The 21,757-nt window shown below is 41.7% G+C and overlaps 1 protein-coding gene across 1 annotated transcript in view; it reads left to right on the top strand.

Annotated features, from left to right (window-relative positions):
• Positions 1–5,001, top strand: part of TMX4 (thioredoxin related transmembrane protein 4) — a 35,907-nt gene extending 30,906 nt beyond the window's left edge. The window contains exon 8 of the mRNA XM_080931035.1: positions 879–5,001. Within this exon, the coding sequence (XP_080787161.1) occupies positions 879–1,219 (341 nt within the window). The 3' untranslated portion in view covers positions 1,220–5,001. The remainder of the gene's footprint in view (positions 1–878) is intronic.
• Positions 5,002–21,757: the final 16,756 nt, after the last annotated feature.

The raw sequence follows: 21,757 nt of genomic DNA, 5'->3' as shown, positions 1-21,757 counted from the left end.
TGTTCTCCATGTAACTTTGAATAAAATTTACTTTCCTCTTAAAATTATAAAGTATTTTATTTTGAAGACTGCATATTCTCCTTGGGCTTATCACCTGTATTTTTCAGTGAACAATGTTTACTCTTCAATTGGAATGAAAGATTCCTAGAGGAACTGACATTGGTTGAGTCTCTATGATAGTTTTCATTATCTCAAGTTCTTTAAGAGCAGTTTGCCCAACTCTACTTCTAGGCCTAACTGGCTCTGATGGCCTTTATTTGTAGTGTTGAATTTCTCAGGAGTTTAAATAAGGTTATGTCTTTAGTTCTTGAAGATTTTAAGACATCATAGATAGCTTGGAAAGTTGTATGACCTTCAGCATTATGGAGTGCAAAAGGTAGCCAGTGTGAACTGCTCCAGGAGTTCTCTGGTTTCAAGCCCTGGTGATACTACGTTTCTGAAGTTCGTTCAGTAGCTATTAGTATTCCCAACTCATATTTTATCAACTTAACTTTGTGGTAAGAGGAGACCTTTTCTTCCTGACTTTGGTCTCAAACTCCTGGGGAGTAAGACTTTGGTTGGCTTAACTTGTCTGAAATAGTTGCTATGATCAGTGAGTCATTGAGTATTTTATACAGTATGCGATACATGAAGTAAATACATACATAAAATAAAACTTTGTACTCCATTCCCATCTGCCATACCATACAGTCAGTGGTGTTCCTGTAGGGATAAGAAATTTTTAGATGAAGCTAAGTAGCAGCCAGAAAACCTGCCCATGTGATACCAGCACTTCATGAGCAGAAAATCTCTGTTTGTTCATCTCATGGTTAAACAGTGACTTAATTACTAAGTTGCTGGTGTTTATCCAGAGGGTTTTTTTCCTCTTCTCTCCATAGAGCAGGAGCAAAGACCAGAGGAGGCTCAAGGAGCTGAGCAGCTACAGGATGCAGAGGAAGAAAAAGATGACTCAAATGAAGAAGAAAACAAAGACAGTCTTGTGGATGATGAGGAAGAGAAAGAGGACCTTGGAGATGAGGATGAAGCAGAAGAAGATGAGGAAGAGGACAACTTGGCAGGCGTCATAGATGAGGAAAGAAGTGACAGCACTGAGCGAGGAGTTGTGAAGGAGGGTAGTGTGTCCCCAAAGGGTGAGGAAGCTCATTCAGCGGACACACAGGAGGTGGTGGAAGACTCCTTGAGGCAGCGCAAGAGTCAGCATGCCAACAAGGGACCATAGGTTAAATTGTGCCATTTCCAACAATATAGGCCAAAAATGAAGTCTGTTTCCCTCTGGTCTGCAGTTTAAGCCAAATCCTTAGTTGTTTGTTTTGTTTTGTTTTTCTGAATGAGCAATGTTCACATTTAAAGATGATCTCTGACCCTGTGGTTACATGGTAGTGAGAGTCAGGTGTAGCACTTAGCCACTCTGGTGTTAGGATCTTTGTGGGCACTTGTGGAGAACAAGTTGATGTGCGTGGGAGCCAAAGAGTAAATCAGAGGACTTCTCTGCAGTTCGCATTAGCACCTTTAGAAATGAGGCTGCTGCTTAATAACGAGAGCAAAACCACAGCACTCTGGAGCATCCTTGAAGTACAGGAAGGCATTGCCTTCATCGTTAAGCATGGGTTTAGTCATGTCTGAGACATCAGGTACCATAGCTCCCAACCTTTTCTTGGAACTAGCAATTGTGGAGACCTGGATATAGATACAACTTGAAAATGGAGCTGGGGAGGCGTCTACGCTTTTGTGGTCTCCCGTCTTCTGCTTTTTACCTTTAATCTCTAGGGCTTTCCGTTTTGCACTTGCAGACGCCCACATTTCAGAGCTGCTCTGTGGTGGGAAGAGCAGCATCGTCTGCATGGATCACCCTTATTTGAAGTAAAGCTTGAGGTGATCAGTAGCCACAGCTCACGACTCTAAGACTGCCACGTGTCTCAACGACACGCTGTACTCTGACAGTGCAAAGGGGAGTGGTGCATTCATCGGACAGGTATGAACAGCTTGCTTGGGTCCCTATAGTTACAGGATAACGTCTTCAAGAGTTTCTTCAACCACACTTTGTTTTCTGAACTCAAAGTACTCTACATCTTGTCACTACAGGGTAGTTTTCTAAAGCTGACTTTAGGCCTGTGGTGTTTAGTTTCCATTTCAAGAAAGCTCTCTGGAACCACTTTAATAACAACTGAAAAGGCATGTCTGCTTTTCTTTAGTGATGAAAGTCAATATCAAGAGGTGAAAGATTTCATTTGTTTCTATCTCTCTTGATCCTCTAGAGAACCATATGATTATAAATCGCTCCCTGCTCAATCCAATATTAGTATCAAGGAACCCAGCTTCTTTAAAAAATATTTCCATCTCCTGTCTTACCCTCTCATGTCTTCAACTAAATCCATAAAATTAGATTCTAGCTATATAAAAGATGACTAAAGTCAATCTTATTTCTCCTTGGGTTGAGTCAAAATAATGAGTACAATTGTGAAATTCAAAACGCTTTATCATTTTAAAAACAGATATTCAGTGTATTTCTCTGGCTGCTTAGACAGCCCTTTTTTTGCATTGGTTGTCAACAGGAGAGTTGTTGGTAGTAGAGGTTCAGAATCTGCCCTCCTGTACTGCACAAGGCTGCTACAAACCTTGCACAAAGGAAGATTTTATTGTGACAATCCATTCTTTATAAATGTTTTTATTTCATCTCTGTAACTTAGTTAACATTCATCTCTGTAATCAGTTCAAGGCTGAGGCTCTCACAGAACTGGAGACCTTACTGCCCTTCCATGTTTCTGCCCTTCTGATACCTCCTTACTCAAAAGTGCCATGGTCGTGTGGTACCTTTTCATCTTTCTGCTAAAGCTGAAGTGCACTCTCTCGTCTGCCAGTGTGTTTCCTTCCCTTGTAATCAGATGCATGGAGTGTATAAGGAATAGTAAATCAAGTTCAGAGCGGTAGGAAAAGGAAGGCTTACATCTCTGTTCTTTGAAGTACCCTCCTCCAAATTGACATTCTGGGTTTTAATGGGATGCTCAGCCTTGGCTTTGATGAATATTTTAAAACTTGGTTCCACTTGGACCACAATACCATCTAATAAGATAATATATTTTCTTCCTAAATAATACTTAAAAGATATTGGGAGCTGGGGGAAAGGTCATGGTGAAGAGGGTCCAATCCACTAAAAGTATATTTATTTGTAGTAATCATTTTAACATCCTGGCAAAAATTGGGTTTCTAGTAAATAGTCCAGGAAGTATTTATCTAACTTAATTTTTTCCCATTTGAAGCTTTTAGGTTAATTTTCAGTACTTTGTTAATATAAAATTAAAGGAAAATATCAATTTAAGATGAGATCAACATCTAATACTACTTTATTTTTGTGTATATAATAAATTTAATCCAGAATTTAAGTGCATGGAAACATGATTTTATAAAACAAAATCTAACCATGCCTCCCTCCATTGCCATACCTGCTATTTAACCATAGACTGGTATTTCCTGTGTTAAAGCGGGTGGATGAGACAGCAGTTGTGGAATGAGGCAAGGTGTATAGTGCTTTACCGACAGGTAGTTAGAGAAAGGTGCCTTGTTCTTCACTGGAATATCTGAAAATTCCATTACCTCTTTTTAATTTTTTTTTTCTTAACACTTCTCCTCTTTAACCATGCTGAACCACACCAGCTTGCTTAGAATCTCATGAAAGCAATGCACAGGCAATTTTACTTTTTCGTTTTTGTTATTGCTTCGTTTTGAAGGCTAATCATGGAACATGGAAGAGATGGCTCATTCAAGGCACAGGCCATTGCGCTGTGTGGCAGTCACTGTGGTCCCATCCTGTCCATGGGATCTGTGCTTGTTTTCTACCCGTAGTAACCAGTGGGATGGAAGGTGAACAAGCCCCACACAGGTCAGCTCTGGACAGCTGCAAAGCTACACTCTCACTTTTTAGGGCCAACCCTGGCTGATAATTAAGATGCTGCCATGTAGTTTGAGTATATGTGAGCTTGATTATGTGCACCTTATAAAATCTTTTGGGGAGGAGATTAAAATGCTAGTTAAGGGAATATCTACCATGTGGCTCTTTGTAAGATGGGAAACAATGGAGTTCAAAGGGAAGTTTTAAAAGAATGAAAAGGGTGAAAGATATTTCAGCATGAAAATCCTAAACATGAAGTGAGAGAAAGAAGGAGAGATCACTGCTTTTTCTGGTGTATACAGGTTTTCCGTGTTCTTCTTAGTGCCCCTCTTTTATTCCTGCCAGTATTGTACATGTGTGATTAACTAGCTTGTCAACTCTTTCAACTGTTTGAAAAGTATTCGTACAAATCTTTGTGCCAACAAGAACGCTTCCAGTGTTGTGTGTCTTTACCTCATGCCTTTCATTGATTTGGTCCTTGTGAGATTGTAGCTTGTCAGACAAAAGCCAAGGTGGAGTCTGATGAAACCTGCTGGGTTAGTTCTTTGAGCAGCTGCCCAGGGCAGGAGGTTCAAGGGAGAAACCTTGGACAGCTTCAGCCTAGCATGTGGACCTCAGAGGCATAGTCTCTAGTTTTGTGTAGACTGTGATGTTCACCTGTGGCTTTGACTAATTTCTAATGTGGTTTAATTTTATTTGTTTATGCACAGCTTTGTAGAAATGCAATTTTTATACTAAAGACACTGTTCATTTGTAAGTCAATGTGATATAAAATGGTGTGTTTATTTTTTGTAATAGTTTTGATTGTTTAGCCCAGTGTATTTATTTTCGTCTATCTATGTATTCTGTGCTCTTAATAGATGTGTAGCAATTGAAATGAGAAGTCAGTGCATCATTTCAAGTACTACGTTGCCTGCATTACAAAGTCTCTGATCACAGACTTGTACATAACCTTGAGCCTATGTACTGCCATTTGATCGTCAAGTTACGTTTGTGTCAAACTTAAAGGCAGTGATGACCTAATGAAACAGTGGTGTATTGCTTTTTCATATGAGTATTTTCACATAAAATCATTTGTGAAAGCAGTTGAAAATATTACTTTGTTAAAAAATAATTTTTCCTGTGTTTATTCTCTGAGTGTTTATTCTCCACCTTTCGTCCCTAAACTTGGTGAAATCCATGCTGTGTGCCCAAGGTTAATGCTAAAGATCTACCAGCTTCCAAACACCCACAGCTCATTAGCTCACTGAACTATCTGTAGGAGCTCTTTACACCTGCCAGGCTGCTGCATTTACTGAATGACTCTGCTACTCCTCCAACACTGCTGGACTTCCAGAAGACTGTCTCAGCTTATCTGTTCCCACTACTGGAGCAATAAGAAAAGCAGAAAGGCAAGGTGACTCCTGTGAACACACACACTGATGTGATGGAGATTTGATTTATCCCTTTTGATAGTAGTGAGCTGTCTGGTAAAGAAAAGATGCTGTTATGTTCACATTTTTCCAGCCTCTTTACCAAAGTAGAGGTCAAAATTCTGTCTGTGTGGATGACTCTTAGTGAAAATTCTTCACTAATCGACCTCTCACATAGATTAGTATAATCTTTAAGTATAGTAAGTGGGATCCTGCTTAATTCTGGAAATTTAACATCAGCTGCTCTTTGGAAAGTCTTTTGCCATCAGAATGTGGAGTGTCTATCGTCACTGGGCCTTTCCTGGAATTGCAGTTACATGGGTGGAGACCATACGATGGATGCAGGCGATTTAAGTGCTACAAGAGGACAAACTGTCAGGTTCAGGAAGTTATGAGTGATTAAAGCAACGACTGTCCTTTTAACCCATACCCTCTGCACAGGTCTCAGGCCCATAATAGATTACAGGCTAGGCACTTGGTTATTTTGACTAATAGCAATATTACACAGTGTATTTTGTTTCTCGTATCCTTCACAGCTGTGTCAAATGAGGTACCAAGCCAACAGATCTGCAGACTTTTCTACTTACTGGAAAACTAGTTGTCACTTGTCTCTTATTTCCTTTGTATTTGGAGTTTTTGGTTTTTTGTAGCATGGTTGTGCTGGCTGTCTAGAACTCAATACCTGCCCCAGCTAACCTCAAGATTCCCAGCTCTGCAGACTTACAATCCTTCCCAACTTGCTAAGTGTGCTGTGATGCATGGCATGCACCTCTCTAACTAGCATTGTATTTTCAAGTAGCACAAAGTAGAATGATTAAAAAGCAAGTTTCTCTTGACTACTAGCCTCTATTTTAAAACTATAGATCTGTTCTTACAAGTTAGGAAGATAAGTCCCTTGCCAGATGACATAAGCAGTCCTAATCAAATAATAGGCATAAGAAAATATCGACAACTATGAGAGCTGGGAAATGACCCCATTTATAAAATGAGAACAGTAATTCAGGGTTCGATACAAATCAGGGAGCTCTGTGTGTATTAAAATGGGATTTTGATAATAATTTTAATATGACTAAGCACTGTGGTAGAACCAGAAAATTGGAAGACAATGCAAAAATTAGATACCTTGGCTACTATTTTTAAGGGTACAGTTTAGCTCAAAAGAATGTACAAAAGATTGACAGACTAAAAACATGAGAAGTAAGGGTAAAGGAGCTGTTAGGTCTGTCTTGGTGGTCGTGATGAAAAGCCCACCTCTTTGGAAGCCACTGACTACATGCTTCATTGGTTTTCCAGATACTGGGTATACAAGGCTTGGCTGTTACAACGTGGGGAATAAGCTGGAATAACTGAAAATTCTCCTATCCACCCTTGGCAAACCAAAAAATTCATCAGCCCATGAAGACCAAGAAAAAACTCTTTTGGCCTGGTCTCTGTGCAGACAAAGAGTTTTCTAAAAATATAAGAGTGCACCTGGATTTAAATAAGTTTGAATGCACACTAGCATCTTATATTCAACACCAAAAAGGTAAACGAAACATTTCTAATGTGAAGGCTAACGTGAACAGGGGAGTGAGGACATGCTGGCAGAAGCAAATTAAAAATGGTGCTCCGCAACCATGCCTTAGGCACTTCTTGTTTGTTTAATTCAGTCTGAAATAACGTAAGGAAGCTATTCAACTGACAACAGATATGAAGTTCATATTCTGAAGCCAGGAAAGCGTGAGCGTCATCAGAGGGTGAGAGGTTGAAGAAGATGGGAGATATAGACAGACAAGTCATAACCTTATTCATGGACACACAGGTTACTAGGCAGGCAGATGCTGGCAAGCACCAGACACACACTTGTACATGTGAGCTTCACCCTTGGCACATGTGTAGTCCCTCACACAATCTGTGAGCAGTTTCACAGCCCTCAACAATCTATCCGACAAGACAAAAGGTGAGAGAATTCACCTCTGCTCTCAAGGGCATATCTCTGCAGAACACAAAAGTGGCATTCTTCCAGGAATATAACATAGTACATCACTGTTAACTATAGGTACCTGAATGTCTAATGTCAATTAGGTAATAACCCCCAAATGTCTGCTGTCAGCCATGTTTTAACTGACTCAAGCCAGATACCTATATTAGCACCATGTTGTCCAAATCCTAATTGCCCCAAGAGTTTTCTGTTCTCTATAGTGGGGTTAGATTGCCTAAATCTTTTGAGATAATGAAATTATTAAAACAAAGTTGAAAAACTTTTAGAACAAAAGGAGTAGGTTTAAAGCAACAGAATACAGTATTTAAAATTCACCTTTATGAAGAAGATCATTATATAATTGCTGTCCACATGATCCACTTTACTTTGGTGGGACAATGCAAAGGGTTTCAACTTCGATGGCCCTTTCATCATTTTGATTGTGAGATAGTCTCTGGACAATAATATTTGGGAAACACCAGAAAGGTATCAATATACTACAGCTTAGGACTTTTTAAGGGCTGTTCCTGAAACACTGGAAAGCAACCTCTATTACACTGATACAGAGTAGATGCTTGACAGCAGCAACTGAGCAGCCTCCTGCTGCTGGGTCCCACTGTCACCTTATCCCAGAGGTGCAAACTCCAGCAAGTGACCCACATTTCCTGTATCTCATCTTCACTATGGGGATAGCAGGTGAAAATTTTAACCAATCCAGAGAGTACAACTCAAGGGGCTGCTCTCAAATGTAGCACACAGGTAATAGTATTAGAGTTTATAAAGCAGCACTTCATGATCTAAGAGTGATCCTGAGGAAGACAGCATATTATGAAACAGCAATGCCTTTGAGAACCTACCTCAGTGGAGTCAGGTTGGCTAAGGGTGGAAGGGCTTGGGAAATCCAAGCCTGTCTTGGAAACATCTCACTTTAGGAATGAGGATGCACCTCAACTAAGCAGATGCTGAGATAGAAATCAACATTTATCCACCACCTAAAATCCACAATGGTGCTAGAAGCAGGTGCAGATGCTGGAGGAAGTTAACTGGCCACACTTAGGCTTCTAGGTGGAATGTTGGTTGATTCTAAAATTCTGCTGTGGGATAGTTTGCCATGGCTTGTTTAATTCTTGAAAACCCTGTTGTCATATCTAAGTTTGACTTACTATGGCTTTCAAAGGTCTAGGGTCTAGCAATCATTCATTTTTATATCACTTCCATTCTCTCTTAGTCTCCAAAGCTATCACTTCCAAAAGCCTGTATGAGCCCTTGTTCATCTTTTACACCATCCCTAGGAATCCTCTTCAGGTGTCTCTGAAGGACAAGGTCATCGTTCCCTTTCCCACACCTTTTATGTCATCTTTACTCCTTTTGGAAAGATTTTCTTCCTGTTTCTAGGGTTTTCGCTGTACACTGGAGCTTTTTATCTTTAGGCAGGTAGAAAGCAGCAACCAAGCCAACCAGAGTTCTTGATGGGGAGAGAAGATGGATGGGAGGCTGTGCATATCAGAGTCTATAGAAACTGCATGTCTGTGACTACATTTTCCATTTTCTGCCAGCCAGACTTTAGTTCAGTGGAGCCAACAACCACTAGACTTAGCCAATGTCATCCAGTCTCATTGGTTTCTTCACAAACAGTGGAGGCAGATGTTGCAGTAAAAATAAAAACAATGGATCTGCTGCTACCAGTTCCCAAGAGTCACTCCTCATGTGTCTGCACGGAGCCACAGGCCACTTCGCCTGAACCACTCATCCCCACCTGCTTCTCTACCAGCGGGGATCTTTGCTCACATTCCCCCACAGCCCGGTAAAATCATGACTCGATAATAATTTACCAATCAGATTTATATGGTAAATTCTCAATCCACAGTCCATCCACACAATAAGCTTGCAACCAGTTGACAAAGATATAAACCGCCAACCTAGATAAGACAAATTGACCTATAGAAACCCTTGAAAATATTCTTATCTACCTAACGCCAATTAAGACCACCTGAATCTAAACCCTTTTTCACCAGCACCATCTTGATTCTCCCCACCTCCTCTCCTCCTCTCTCCTTTCTAGATCTTCCCCACACGCCACCCCACCTACCCTTCCTTCTCATCCAATGATAGGCTGGACCCGCCTTCTTGCATAATGGCATCATCCTACAGGCAGAGAATGGGAAAGCTCCCAGAAGGCCAAGCTCTCTTGCTTCTTCCTGCTTCCCACAACTCACACTTCTCCTCGAGTTTCTTCAAGAGTTTCCTCCCCAGCAGAACCACAGTCCACATTAGATGTTTTCGACCAGCCTTTTAAGGTTGGCCAGATGATTTCCCCGTAGGAACTCAGGTGTGCTTGTGTCTTCCAAATCCCTCATCACGTGAATATTCAATTTACAACTTCATGGGGGAAGTTCTTGTTTTCAAGGCGATTTCCAAATGTATTATACTCATTCTATAAGTATGATTTTTCAAATTGGAACACATTGCACTTGAGACTTCCTCGTTGTTTCACAGGTCTGCCTTTCACACCAAATATGCACTATGGGCTTAGGAACCATTTAAATATGAGGGACAGTGGGTACCAACTCAAGTCTCAAGGCAGATTTATTGCTTGGCTATAGCCTCATCCACACTACTGACTACGTGGACCAACCCCTCTAGCCAGCCAGATTCAGAGATATAATTAACTTTATCTCTGGGTTGAATACTGAGCACAGCCTAATTCATCAACCAGATCTGTTTCTTAAGATCCCCATGCATTTGTTTCCACTTACATACAAGGTGCTACACTTCAGTTCCTCTCTCCTCCCTCATTCTCTTCTCCAGCCTTTCCGTGACTGCTTTCTGCTCGAGTCCTGGATCTTTTCTCTTTTCTTCCCCTTTCTTCCCCATGTCAGTTTTTCTGTCTCTCCACATCTCAGTCTTTTCTGTTGGGTGTCTTTTCATCTTTCATTTTCTTTTCTCCTTCTTTTATTTCTTAGCCCAACTGCCCTAAAGATGAACAATAAGGTCGGGAAGATAGGAAGGGGGAAACATGCAGGAAGGAAGTAATAAGCATTTTATAGTGGGGAGGAGAACCGGCAGGTATCAGGTCACTCCGTGTCCTTCCTGTCACTGCAGTGGAGGAGGAATAGATTTCCAACTTCCTGCTCCTGCTGCTGCTGCACTGGGTTTTTTGCCTACAACTGCCAAATTCATTCCTTCTTCCTTTTTCTTTACTTTCTTTCTTCATTCTTCCTTTTTCTTTCTTCTTCTGTTCCTCCCTCCTTCTTTCCATCCATCCTTCCTTCTTTGTTCATTGTAATTTTGACGCTTTAAGACTTTAATCTAAAACCGGAAACAATCACTTTTTTCTTTATTTCCCACGATATTCAATGTATTTTTACCATGTGTTCCTGCGTGATGTGCACATGAGCGTGGAGGACAGAGGCTAATTCAGAGGTGTCTTCCTCAGCTCTTCACTCTAGTTAGTAAATCAGAGTTTCCCAGAATCTTTTATGTTAGCTTACTTGGTGTTATTGTTACAGGTGTGTCTTTTATGTGAGTTCCGGGGATCACCCCATTCACCGAGCCGTTTTTCCAGCTCTGAAGCATGTATGTTTGAGTAAAGCATGTTCCAAGGAAATCCCGGGTGGAATGACTAACTCCACCAGGTTTCATCAGTGTCAGCTCGGAAGTCGTGAGCGGATTTCTCCACCGTGGAAAAGAACTCTCCTCTTCATCCCTCCCTGTCCTCTCCACCCGTACCTCAAAGAGAGGACACAGTGGTTCTTGTGACTTTTCTCTCTATGCATTTTAATGCATTACCCCACTCCAGTCCTGCTGTTCTCTGAATTAAAGAAACCATCTCTACCAGAGAAAGCAATAATAATTAGCTTTCCTTCAGAAGAACAGACTAACTCAGTGGGACTTGGAGAAAAGTTAGTCTTACTGTGTGGAAGTTTATAAAAACTATGCTGATAAAAACAACAAAAAAACAAACTATAACTTTTCTAGTTTAGCTAAAATCGCACACAGATTCATGATATGACTCAGTGAGAACAGTAGTGTGGATTCCTTACTTTTAAAAGCCCAAGGCATACATGAAAGCACCATTGGACAGAAAGGATGCATACAGCCCAGTCCAGTAAATATTTCTATTTCCATCAACCACCATGAAATAATCAAAGAAACTTTCTCTGATTCTGTCTCCCCTCACCCAGTGTGTGTGTGTGTGTGTGTGTGTGTGTGTGTGTGTGTGTGTGCGCGCACGCGCGTGCGTGTGTTTCTGTGTGTACACACACATGGATAGTATCTTCCTGTATTGCTCTCCACCTTATTGCTTGAGACAGAGTCTCTCATTGAACTTGGGTTCCACCAGTTCCTCTATACTAGGTGGCCAATGAGCCTCTGGTAGCTTTCTGCCTCCATTTCCCTACTGAACCTTTCCTGGCTTATTTTTTTCTTCTGAAATCAGGTACTCACGCCTATGTGATAAGGACTTTACTGCAGAAGCAAGTCCTCACAGCTCAATCTGGATTCTGCAAGTGTTATTTATTTATTTATACCTTTTATTTCTGGCAGGTATGGAACTGATAACGTATGGGGACCAGAGGACAGTTTGCAGGAAGGGGTCCATTTTCTCTTTTTACCACGTGGGTTCCAGGGATTGAATTCATTTCGGCAGACTTGATGACAAGTGTGTTTAATCATACACATAGGTACTTTCAGTGAGGGAACATGCATTAGGGATCTCTGCAGCCTATAGGAAGCATATTTGGAAGAGGCTGCCTTCCTGTTAGAGTGTCAATGAAGGCAAAAGGGGAAAGACGACAGAGATTAAGCATCTCATCGGTAGAACTTGCATTCCAGGTCCTGTTCTACTCACAATTACAAACATTTCGAGAAAGCAGATTCCTCAAGAGGAGTTACTGTGTATTGGTAAATGTTGGAATATTTTCTACCAGTAATGCTGACTCCTGCCTGGAAGAATCATAAAATGACTTCTTTTTCACTTAGCAATATCCCACCAAAGGACCATCTTTTCTAACTTCACCGTTTTACATTTCTTGCACCTTTGAACCTGTCTCTCCATTGTGAAATTGCTTCCAGCACATGGAAAATGATGCCATCTTCTTTCTGGAAAATGGTATCTGTCAATACCAAAATCACATTAACAGACACTTTCCTGTTGCTAAGAGGCAGAAGACCAGGCTAATTTGAATGATCCTTATCCACATGGCTTCTGGAAAATTCTATTAAGATAACAGTGCTGAGAGTTGTGAGCTGGCCAGGCTCCCAGTGTCTATCTATTGCTGTCTGAGCAGATGAATGTAGTGTCGAGCAGGGCTGCAGAAGGTAGATGTGGTCATGCTGAGAACTCACAGGGAACAAAAGGCAATGTGTTGTTACTATTTACAGAAGTGACATAAAGAGACAAAAGGGACAAGCACCATGCACCATAACTTCAGGGTCTCCTGGTGTTGATAATGTTAAAATATTTTTAAACCAATTTTCTGTGGAAATTTATCATTTTCTCTTAACACTCTAACCTTATCATTTTTTGGATGTTATTCCCTTTTTTTTTTTTTTTTTTTTTTTTTTTTGTGGACTGGGAATAGAACAGGATTCTTAAGCTCCTGTGGGTCTCAAGTTTAGGAATTATTCCTTGGGGAGAAGTCCTGCTGGGAAAAGAGAACATGTTATTGGACGACCATCTCATATTAACCTGGAAAGCCAGCTACTTCACGTCTCTCATTTGTCTGTTCACAAAAAGGCTTGCCCATCTCTGAAGCTTTAGAGACATAAAAACCCAAACCAAACCAAACTTCAGCAAACAACTGAACACATTTTTGTAGTTCACAGTGAGCCAACAGAACTTCCTTGTGGAAATGAAGCCTACTTTGCTCTGATTACACCAAGGCTATTGATTTGCGAGAATTGTATAATGACCAGCAGAACCTTGGAAAGGTTCTGTTCCTCTTTTTCTTCTTTTTCAGGAGAGCATGCTGAATAGTGATGATCTAGTTTACTGGACTAAAATAGCCATTCTTAGCACTTGACAGATGCTGGATTAAATCACATCAGCACTACCCTGCCACAGCTTGGGGTTTAATGCCCAGTGGGAAAGTTTATCTTGTATCCAGATACTTGAACAGAACAAAAACTTTCTTCTGCTGGGAATTTAAAATTGCCAAGTGACCTTGAGTAGTGTTGGCTATGTGTTCTGTTTCCACTGAAAGAAACTCTGAGAGTGACATCTTCCCTTCTAAGTGATTGTGTTTTACATTAGTTTTGTGTGTGGTACCCAGGTTTTTAAAAAGGGGCCTTGTGTATGAGCTAGTGATGCCTTGCAGTTTTTGGCATGCAATTTGGAAATAGAATATTATGAGACAACTTGAAAGGAATTGCGTGTTCTACTTTCATGACAGTGTTAACTTTGGTTAAGAGCTTATGTGTTCTCATCTGTTTGTCTCTGCTTATGTTACAAATTTTCCATTGCCCAAAATTAGCACATCATCCTCAGTTTTTCTTTTAAATTTTATATTGAGTGTCACAGTCACAGAATAAACACACATACATAACTTCCACATACACATTTATACATATGCACATATAATTATACAAACATACACACACACATACTCACATGCACACACACCATTACTCGTCCCAATATGTTTTGGGGAAAGAGTATAAAACCAAAGTCACCATTTTAAGAGGTTCTTGGAATTTTACTTATTGAGAAATCCCATTACCATGTAGGAGTTTAGATAGGTTTTATTTTCTCTGCTAAGTAATGAGTTCAAAGGCAGGAAATCATCTCAGCAATGAGGAACAAATTTTATTTCAGTTTATGAAACAGAGAGAGAGAGAGAGAGAGAGAGAGAGAGAGAGAGAGAGAGAGAGAGAGAGAGAGAGAGAACACAAACCACACGGAAGAAAAATTCCTTGCAGAGCTGAGGAATGACTGAAATCCATTTGCCCCCAGAGCCCTAAGGAAGAGGCTAAATGCAAATGCTTTTGGTGGCCTGGGATAGTCTCCTGTCTATTATTTCTGATTGGTCAGATTAGACACATAAAGGGGAGCTCTACAACTTCAGCTCAACATGTTCAGGCCTATCCTTGAGCATATCTAACTAGGCTGAGCCAGTCAGCAGGAAGGGAGGCTCTGCTCTCAGGAGAAAATAAAATCTCTCCAGGTCAGCAGGACAAGGGTGAAACCCAAAGGTTTGCTATCGGTGTTGTTGATCAATGTCCCCTCTCTCGAGCCGTCTAGCTCCTGGACGCTCACTCCTGTGTCTGATGCTATAGGTGCTTGGTCATTTCTGCACTGAACACCTGGTGAGCCAGGAGGCACAGATCATCTCCTTGCAGGGTAACTGCAGTGTCACACTGACTAGAGCAGCATGGCAGTATGCAGATGGGAGGACACCCTCATTTCCTGTTTCTACCACATTTCCTGCCATTTGGAAACAGTGTCTCCAGTGACCGACACAGAAACTCACAATTCAGTGCAATAATGCTTTTTATCTATCCTTAGGCTAAGGTCTGTATGGTTTTTGTTTGTTGAGCTTATATACTGATTTTCTGTTTCACAGTGATACCAAATTATATATAATGATGCCTGGTATGGGATATGTACAATACATATTTATTTATATGCATTTAATTATAATGGGAAACAAAGTGTCATTATTATAGTTATGAACCATTTGCACATTTATCCAACACTAGGTAATGTGTACAACACTAGGTGATGCACAAATGAACTTTATTAAGGTTTTTTAAAAGTACATAAAATTTCACATAAATAACATAAGACTATGTCATGTGTGTTCACATATGACAATAAAGGAGACTAATATAAATGAGTAGATTGGACATTTTTCACCTTGATCCCTTTCCTGAGTCTATTTGCTTTTTGTAAATTTGCCTAATTATGACACACTCTTTATATTAAAGTATCCCTTAGAAATAACCAAGATGTTAGTGTCAACAATTTTCTTGTTTTTAAATATATTAAATTTTTGTTAGTTTTCATTTAATCTTTAAATTTTTCACATATATATGTACATATATACAGTATTTTTTAAATTTATTCACTTTATGTACAGTCTTTCCCCCATTTTCCTTCCTCTTCTCTGAGGGTGCGGCACCCCAACACACATGCAGTATTCCCCAACCCTGGCACATCAAGTCTCTGCAGGGTTAGGCACATCCTATCCCTCTGAGTACAGATAAAGCAGCTCAGTTAGGGGCCATATTCTACAGACAGGTGACAGCTTTAGGGACAGCCCCTGCTCCAGTTGTTGGAAACTCACATGAAGACCCAGCTGCACATCTGCTACATATGTGCGAGGGAGGGCTTATGTCGAGCCCATGTATGCTCTTTGGTTGGTGATTCAGTCTCTGAGAGCTCCCAAGGGTCTAGCTTAGTTGATTCTGTTGGTCTTCCTGTGGAGTTCCTATCCTCTTTGGGCCTGCAGTCCTCATCTCCATTCTTCAGTAAGAGTCCCTGAACTCCATCCAATGTTTGTTTGTGGATCTCTTCATCTGTTTTAGTCAGCTGCGGGGTGCATCCTCTCAGAGGACAGTTATGCTCCACTCCAGTCTACAAACATTCAGAGTATCATTAATAGCGTCAGGGATTGGTGCTTGTCCATGGGTTGGGTCTCTAGCTGGGCCAGTTATTGTTAGCCATTCCCTCCATCTCTGCTCCATCTCCTGTCCCTGCATTTCCTGTAGACATGATACATATTTTGGGTTGAAAGTTTTGTGAGGTTGGTGTACCTCTGTCTTTAGTGGGTGTCCTGCCTAGCTACAAGAAGTGGCCTCTTTAGGTTCCACATCCCCATGGCTGTAAGTCTCAGCTAAGGTCACCCTCATTGCTCCTGACAGCCTCCTTCCTCCCAAGTCTCTGGGACTTGCACCTCTGTCAGCTGCAGATTTCCATTCATTCTCCTGGCCCTCTGCCTCTCTCTCCTGTATCTCCTCAGACCTGAAATCCTCCTCCTTCATATCCATTCTTCACCCAGTTTCTTCCTTCTATCTGCTTCCTGTGACTATTTCATTTCTTCTTCTAAGTGAGATCCAAGCATCCTCCCTTGGGCCTTCCTTCTTGTTTAGCTTCTTTGGGTCTATGAAGTGCAGTGTGGGCATCCTATACTTTGTGGATAATATCCACTTATAAGTGAGTACATACCTTGCCTATCCTTTTGGGTCTGCATTACCTCACTCAGGATGATATTCTCAAGTTACCTCCATTGGCCTAAAAAATTCCTGATGCCTATGTTTTTAATGGCTGAATAGTATGCTCTTATGTAGATGTACCACGTTTTCTTTATCCATTCTTCAGTTGAGGGTCATCTAGGTTATTTCCGGTTTCTGGCTATTACGGATAAAGCTTCTGTGAGCATAGTTGAGCAAGTGTCCCAGTGATATAGCAGGACATCTTTTGGGTATATGCTCAGGAGTAGTATAGCTGGTTCTTGAGGTAGAACCATTCCCAGTTTTCTAAAAAGACTGCCAAATTGATTTGGAAAGCAGTTGGTGTACAGTATATGATAATATCTACCACACCCTATCTCAAGAAACCCTAATTTCATCTCCCTTGCAACTTAATGTTCTCCTTTTATAATGAACAATTTCTCTATTAATTTGTTCTTTAGCTCTCTGGATCCAATTAGTGCTGTTCCTATGCTCAGTAACATGGATCACCCTCGTGGACATGAAACCTATCAGTGGCCATTCCTAAAGAAAAGTGTTTTGCTGTCTCAGCAATAGGGTCTGATGGGCAACAAAGAGAATTGTCGCGCGCCTAACCTCTCGCCAGCAAGAACGATGCACAGCAACAGGATTCTTCTGCGAACAACCTGTATTGTACAGTACTCTTGAGCAGGGGACCACGTAGAAGAAAAGTGCACTGCTTATATATGCCCAGGAGACTCATATTGCTACCTGATTGATGCGCCCTCCAGTGTCTCATTCGCATGCCCCGAGAGCGGGCTGTGATGTGCGTGGTACATGCGCACTATGTCCCTCGAGCTGGACAACAGCTCTGTTTGCTGAATCATTGGAAGGAAGCCAGCGCCATCTTTGGGTACAGCACAAATGGCTACCAACATCTCCCCCTTTTTTCTTAAATAAAACATGGCCGATCAACCATCAGGCTCTTGTTAGACCTTTAGGGTTCGAGACCATGATCAGCAATAATTTTTGGTAAGGCACCTTCCTGTGTACAATGGGAACGAGCCCTGCAGGGTGCAAAAGCTACCTATGTGTAGGACACCCATTTCTGGTACAATGCCTCAAAGGCTCAGGGTGCAAGGGCTATCCAGACACAGACCCATCACTTTTCCTTAAGCATACTAAGCCAAACAGAGGGAGAGGTGCCCATTTTGAATGCGGCAAGAGCTTGCGCTATGACCACTTTGTCACGTTGTTATTGGATATGGAGTTTGCACACCATCCAGAGCAGAAACACAGTCCCTCCGCACAAAAGCATGCCAAAAACTACCTGATAAGGCAAAAGTTCTATTTTCCCCTAACCCTGCTATCTCAGTGTCTAAGGGCAAGTATGGTACATCAAAGGTTTTATTGGTGCCAAGCAAATGAGGAAATAGTTTTGCATTAAGGCGAATGGGCATTGGTTTTGGAAACACCGACAGAGTCCCCCATCACAGTTCCACTTGAATCGTCATGCAGGACAGGCTCATCAGAAGCAGGTGGAACAGCATCTTGTTCTGGTAGCACTCGAAGTGTTAGTTGTTCTGGGATCCAAATCAGGCTTTCTTCTCCCTGTGGAAACACACAAATAGCTCCCCTGGATCATATTAAAATAGGATCCGGGCCTTTCCAATCACCAGTGAGGACATCTTTTCATTTTACTAACTCTTTAGGTGGAACGGGCCATTGTCCATGGCGCTCGGCAGCTGAATGGCCATGAGCATCCAAATTTTAAAAAATTAAGGTAAGAAGTATAGTAAAAATGGCCATTTTGGGTGTAGGGGTCACCTCTTCAATTCCCCCTTTTTGTTTGTTTAAATAAACCTTTAGGGTGCGATGAGCGCGTTCAATGATGCCTTGACCCTGAGGATTATAAGGCAATCCTGTGAGATGTGAAACTCCCATGTGATGGCAAAATTGCTTGAATTTTGCCGAAGTATAGGCAGGACCATTATCTGTTTTTAACTATTTAGGTATGCCCCATGCACTCCATGCTTCAAGACAATGAGTAATAACATGAGAAGCCTTTTCTCCTGATAAAGGAGAAGCAAAAATGACTCCTGAATAGGTATCAATGGACACATGTAAAAGATACTGAGATAATTGTTTAGAATAATTTGCAGCTTTAGTAAAATTTTCATACTGAATACTGGTCACACATAATCCTGAGAACTTCCATTGGCAGCCCAGCTGGGCAACCTGCCACAATATATCTATCTGTTCTTGAACCAGATTAATTCTCTAAGGTATTATTATAAACAGTTCCTATATTAGGAGAAAATGTAAAGAGGCCCTTAACTGCCCAACATACTCCCCGAGATTGACAGCCAGTCCAAGGAGGCAGGGCTGAATCTCTTCTTCCTGTACAGAAGGGTGACCACTTAGGTTGGGCTGGAATAGACAAATTACCCTTTGGCTGGGAAATAGGCCAGCGACTGGCAATCCAGGTGGCATTAGCCTCCCCAGGTTTTTCATATAATTAGCAGTGACTCCATAAGTTCGGACTGACTCTGCCAACTCTTTAAGTTGCTTATGCTCAAGGGGGTGATGACCACAGGCACCATTATCATCCTCAAGCACAGGAAAAATTTGCCTGATGGCATGGCGTGTCTCTGGTGAACAGAAGGAGAACTTGCACTTTCTCTCTGGATAAAGCGGAGGAGCAGAGGCCACCGCGGGGGCTGCTTTAAGAGCTTTCGGTTTCGCCACAGGAGTCCTCCACCCCGGATGATATCGCTCCGCCTCATATTCTGCTGCCTCCTCCTCTAAATCTTCCTCTTCAGACTCTAACAACTCATCCTCTAACTCCTTGTCTGCCAGCTCTAAAGCTTTTAGCTCTTTTAGTGGATACAGAGTATCCTCTCCGGGGAACTTGTACTTCGTTTCCCGGGGCACAATTGTTTCCTCTCCCGGCAATCTTTCGGGGGGGGGGGGGGGGGGGCTCTCTCGACGGCCCTCTGCCTTTCGGTTTTCTTTCACTTTTATTTTGTACTCCACTCCGTTTCTGACATGCTCTGGACATGTCTCTCAGAGCTTACCTGTTTTAATTTTTGTTTCTTGTGTGCTCCCAATTTCACTTCGCTCTGTTTCTGACATGCTCTCTTGAAACTCCGTGATAACTTTCTGTCCTGCCTTTATCATGGCCTTGCATTTCTGATCCCACAAACATGATCTAACTAACTTCCACAGCGATATTGTCACAACAGTCACCACGAATAGAAGCAATAACCCTTCTGCTGCCGGAGAGAATCCAAAGAGGGACATGCCGCTCGGAACTTACCTATTCAATTTACCTTTTCACAGTTCTGAATCCACTTCAGTGGACTGAAGGTTCCCCTCAGCGCCAGCGATGTTAAGGCTTCCCGGGATTTTCGGCACCACTTGTCTTGCGCCTAATGTCTTGCCAGCAAGAACGATGCGCGGCAACAGGATTCTTCTGCGAACAACCTTTATTGTACAGTACTCTTGAGCAGGGGACCATGTGGAAGAAAAGTGCACTGCTTATATATGCCCAGGAGACTTGTGTTGCTACCTGATTGGTGCGCCCTCCAGTATCTCATTCACATGCCCCGAGAGCGGGCTGTGACGTGCGTGGTACATGCGCACTACGTCCCTCGGGCTGGACAACAGCTCTGTTTGCTGAATCATTGGCAGGAAGCCGGCGCCATCTTTGGGTGCAGCACAAACAGCTACCAACAGAGAATGGCAGTAGCCTGTATCGTTTTATATACTCCTCTGGGGATTCACTGATCCATGTAACTTTTAGGGAGGTAATCAACGTCCAGCACTGATGTTTTTATTTAATGGCATGTCTTCTGAGACCTGCACTGTTTACTAATGTAGAGTACTCGTGTTCAAATGCTTTCAAAAATTATATATTAATTGCTTGCAAACAAGGAGAATATTTATAAGACTTCCTCATAACTTTTAGTTTTGGTTATGCATCCAGTACCCCTCTATCATGGCTAGTTTTATGTCACCCTGACATATGTAACATCATCATAGAAAGGGGGTCTCAGTTGAGAAAATGCTTCCATAAGGTTGTAAGCGAGTGGCGGATTTTTCTTCAGTAGTTATTGGTGCTGGTATGTATGTGGGTGCTCAGCCAATTGTGGATGGTGCATCCCTAGGATAATGGTCCTGGGTCCTATAAGAAAACAAGATGAACAAGTATTAAGCCAGTAAGCAGCACCCCTGTATGGCCTCTGAATCAGCTCCATGCCTCAAGTTCCTGCCCTGTTTGAGTTCCTATCCTGATAGCCTTGATGACAGGCCACCATGTGGCAATGTTAGCCCAATAAGCCTTTCCTTTCCAGCTTGCTGTTCATTGTGTTTTTGTCATGGTGCTTTACCACAGCAATTCTAAGCATGACTTCCTTTCTATAACCTCCCTGTCATCCCTGCTTAACCCTTCAGCTCCCAATATTCTCCCCCTTGTTCTTTTCATATCATATACCACTTCCTATCCTCCCTTCTTATAGCATATATAGTATATGTTAAAATTATCTCATGTATATTGCAAGACCATAGGTTCCAAAGAATGCACACTTCATGTATATTTCGTTTTGCTTAAGTTTTCACCTGGGCCCTGATCTCCCCAGCCTTACACCACTCCACTGCCTGCCTGAGCCTTTCTGCCACCAGTAGTTTCCTCTCTACTTTCATTTTATCTGTGTTCTACAATCTGTATCCTCCCCATCAATGGCCTCCTTCTAGTTTCCTAGATTCCACACATCTGTCTGTATTCCATATTAAAACACAAAACAAGGAGCTTGAAGCTAGGACAGTCATATGAAAGAACTTCTGGCATTTGTCTTTTGGGATTGGATGAATTCACTCTATATTTTTTCCAATTCTATTTATTTACCACAAATTCCATAAGTTCCTTTTTCTACACTTCAGTAGCATTATATATATATATATATACATTATCCACTTGTCAGTTAATTGATATCTATTATGACTCTATTTCTTAGTTGTTATGAGTAGGTGGTAATCAGAATAAATATTCAAGTGTTTCTTTAGTAAGATTTAAAGTCCTTTGGGTGCATGTCCATAGTGGAATAGCTGGTTATATAGTAGTAAATCTACTTCTAGTCTTTTGATAAACCCCCCCCCCACTGATTTTCAGAGGGTCTGCACTACTTTATAGTTCCAGCAACAACGTGTAAAGGTTCCCCTTTCATTTGTACTTCCAGTGATTGCCATTCTCTGGCTTCAGTTGGAGGGAAGAGCTGTATTCACTTACCCTTCTCAGGGCTGGCATCCTGTCTAGCCGTGCATACACTACCACACAGCCTATATGCACAT

The sequence above is a fragment of the Micromys minutus genome, assembly GCF_963924665.1.
Source record: "Micromys minutus genome assembly, chromosome: 17".
NCBI lineage: Eukaryota > Metazoa > Chordata > Mammalia > Rodentia > Muridae > Micromys > Micromys minutus.
The sequence above is the reverse complement of the archived record's forward strand: the minus strand, read 5'-3'. Positions and strand labels throughout refer to the sequence as shown.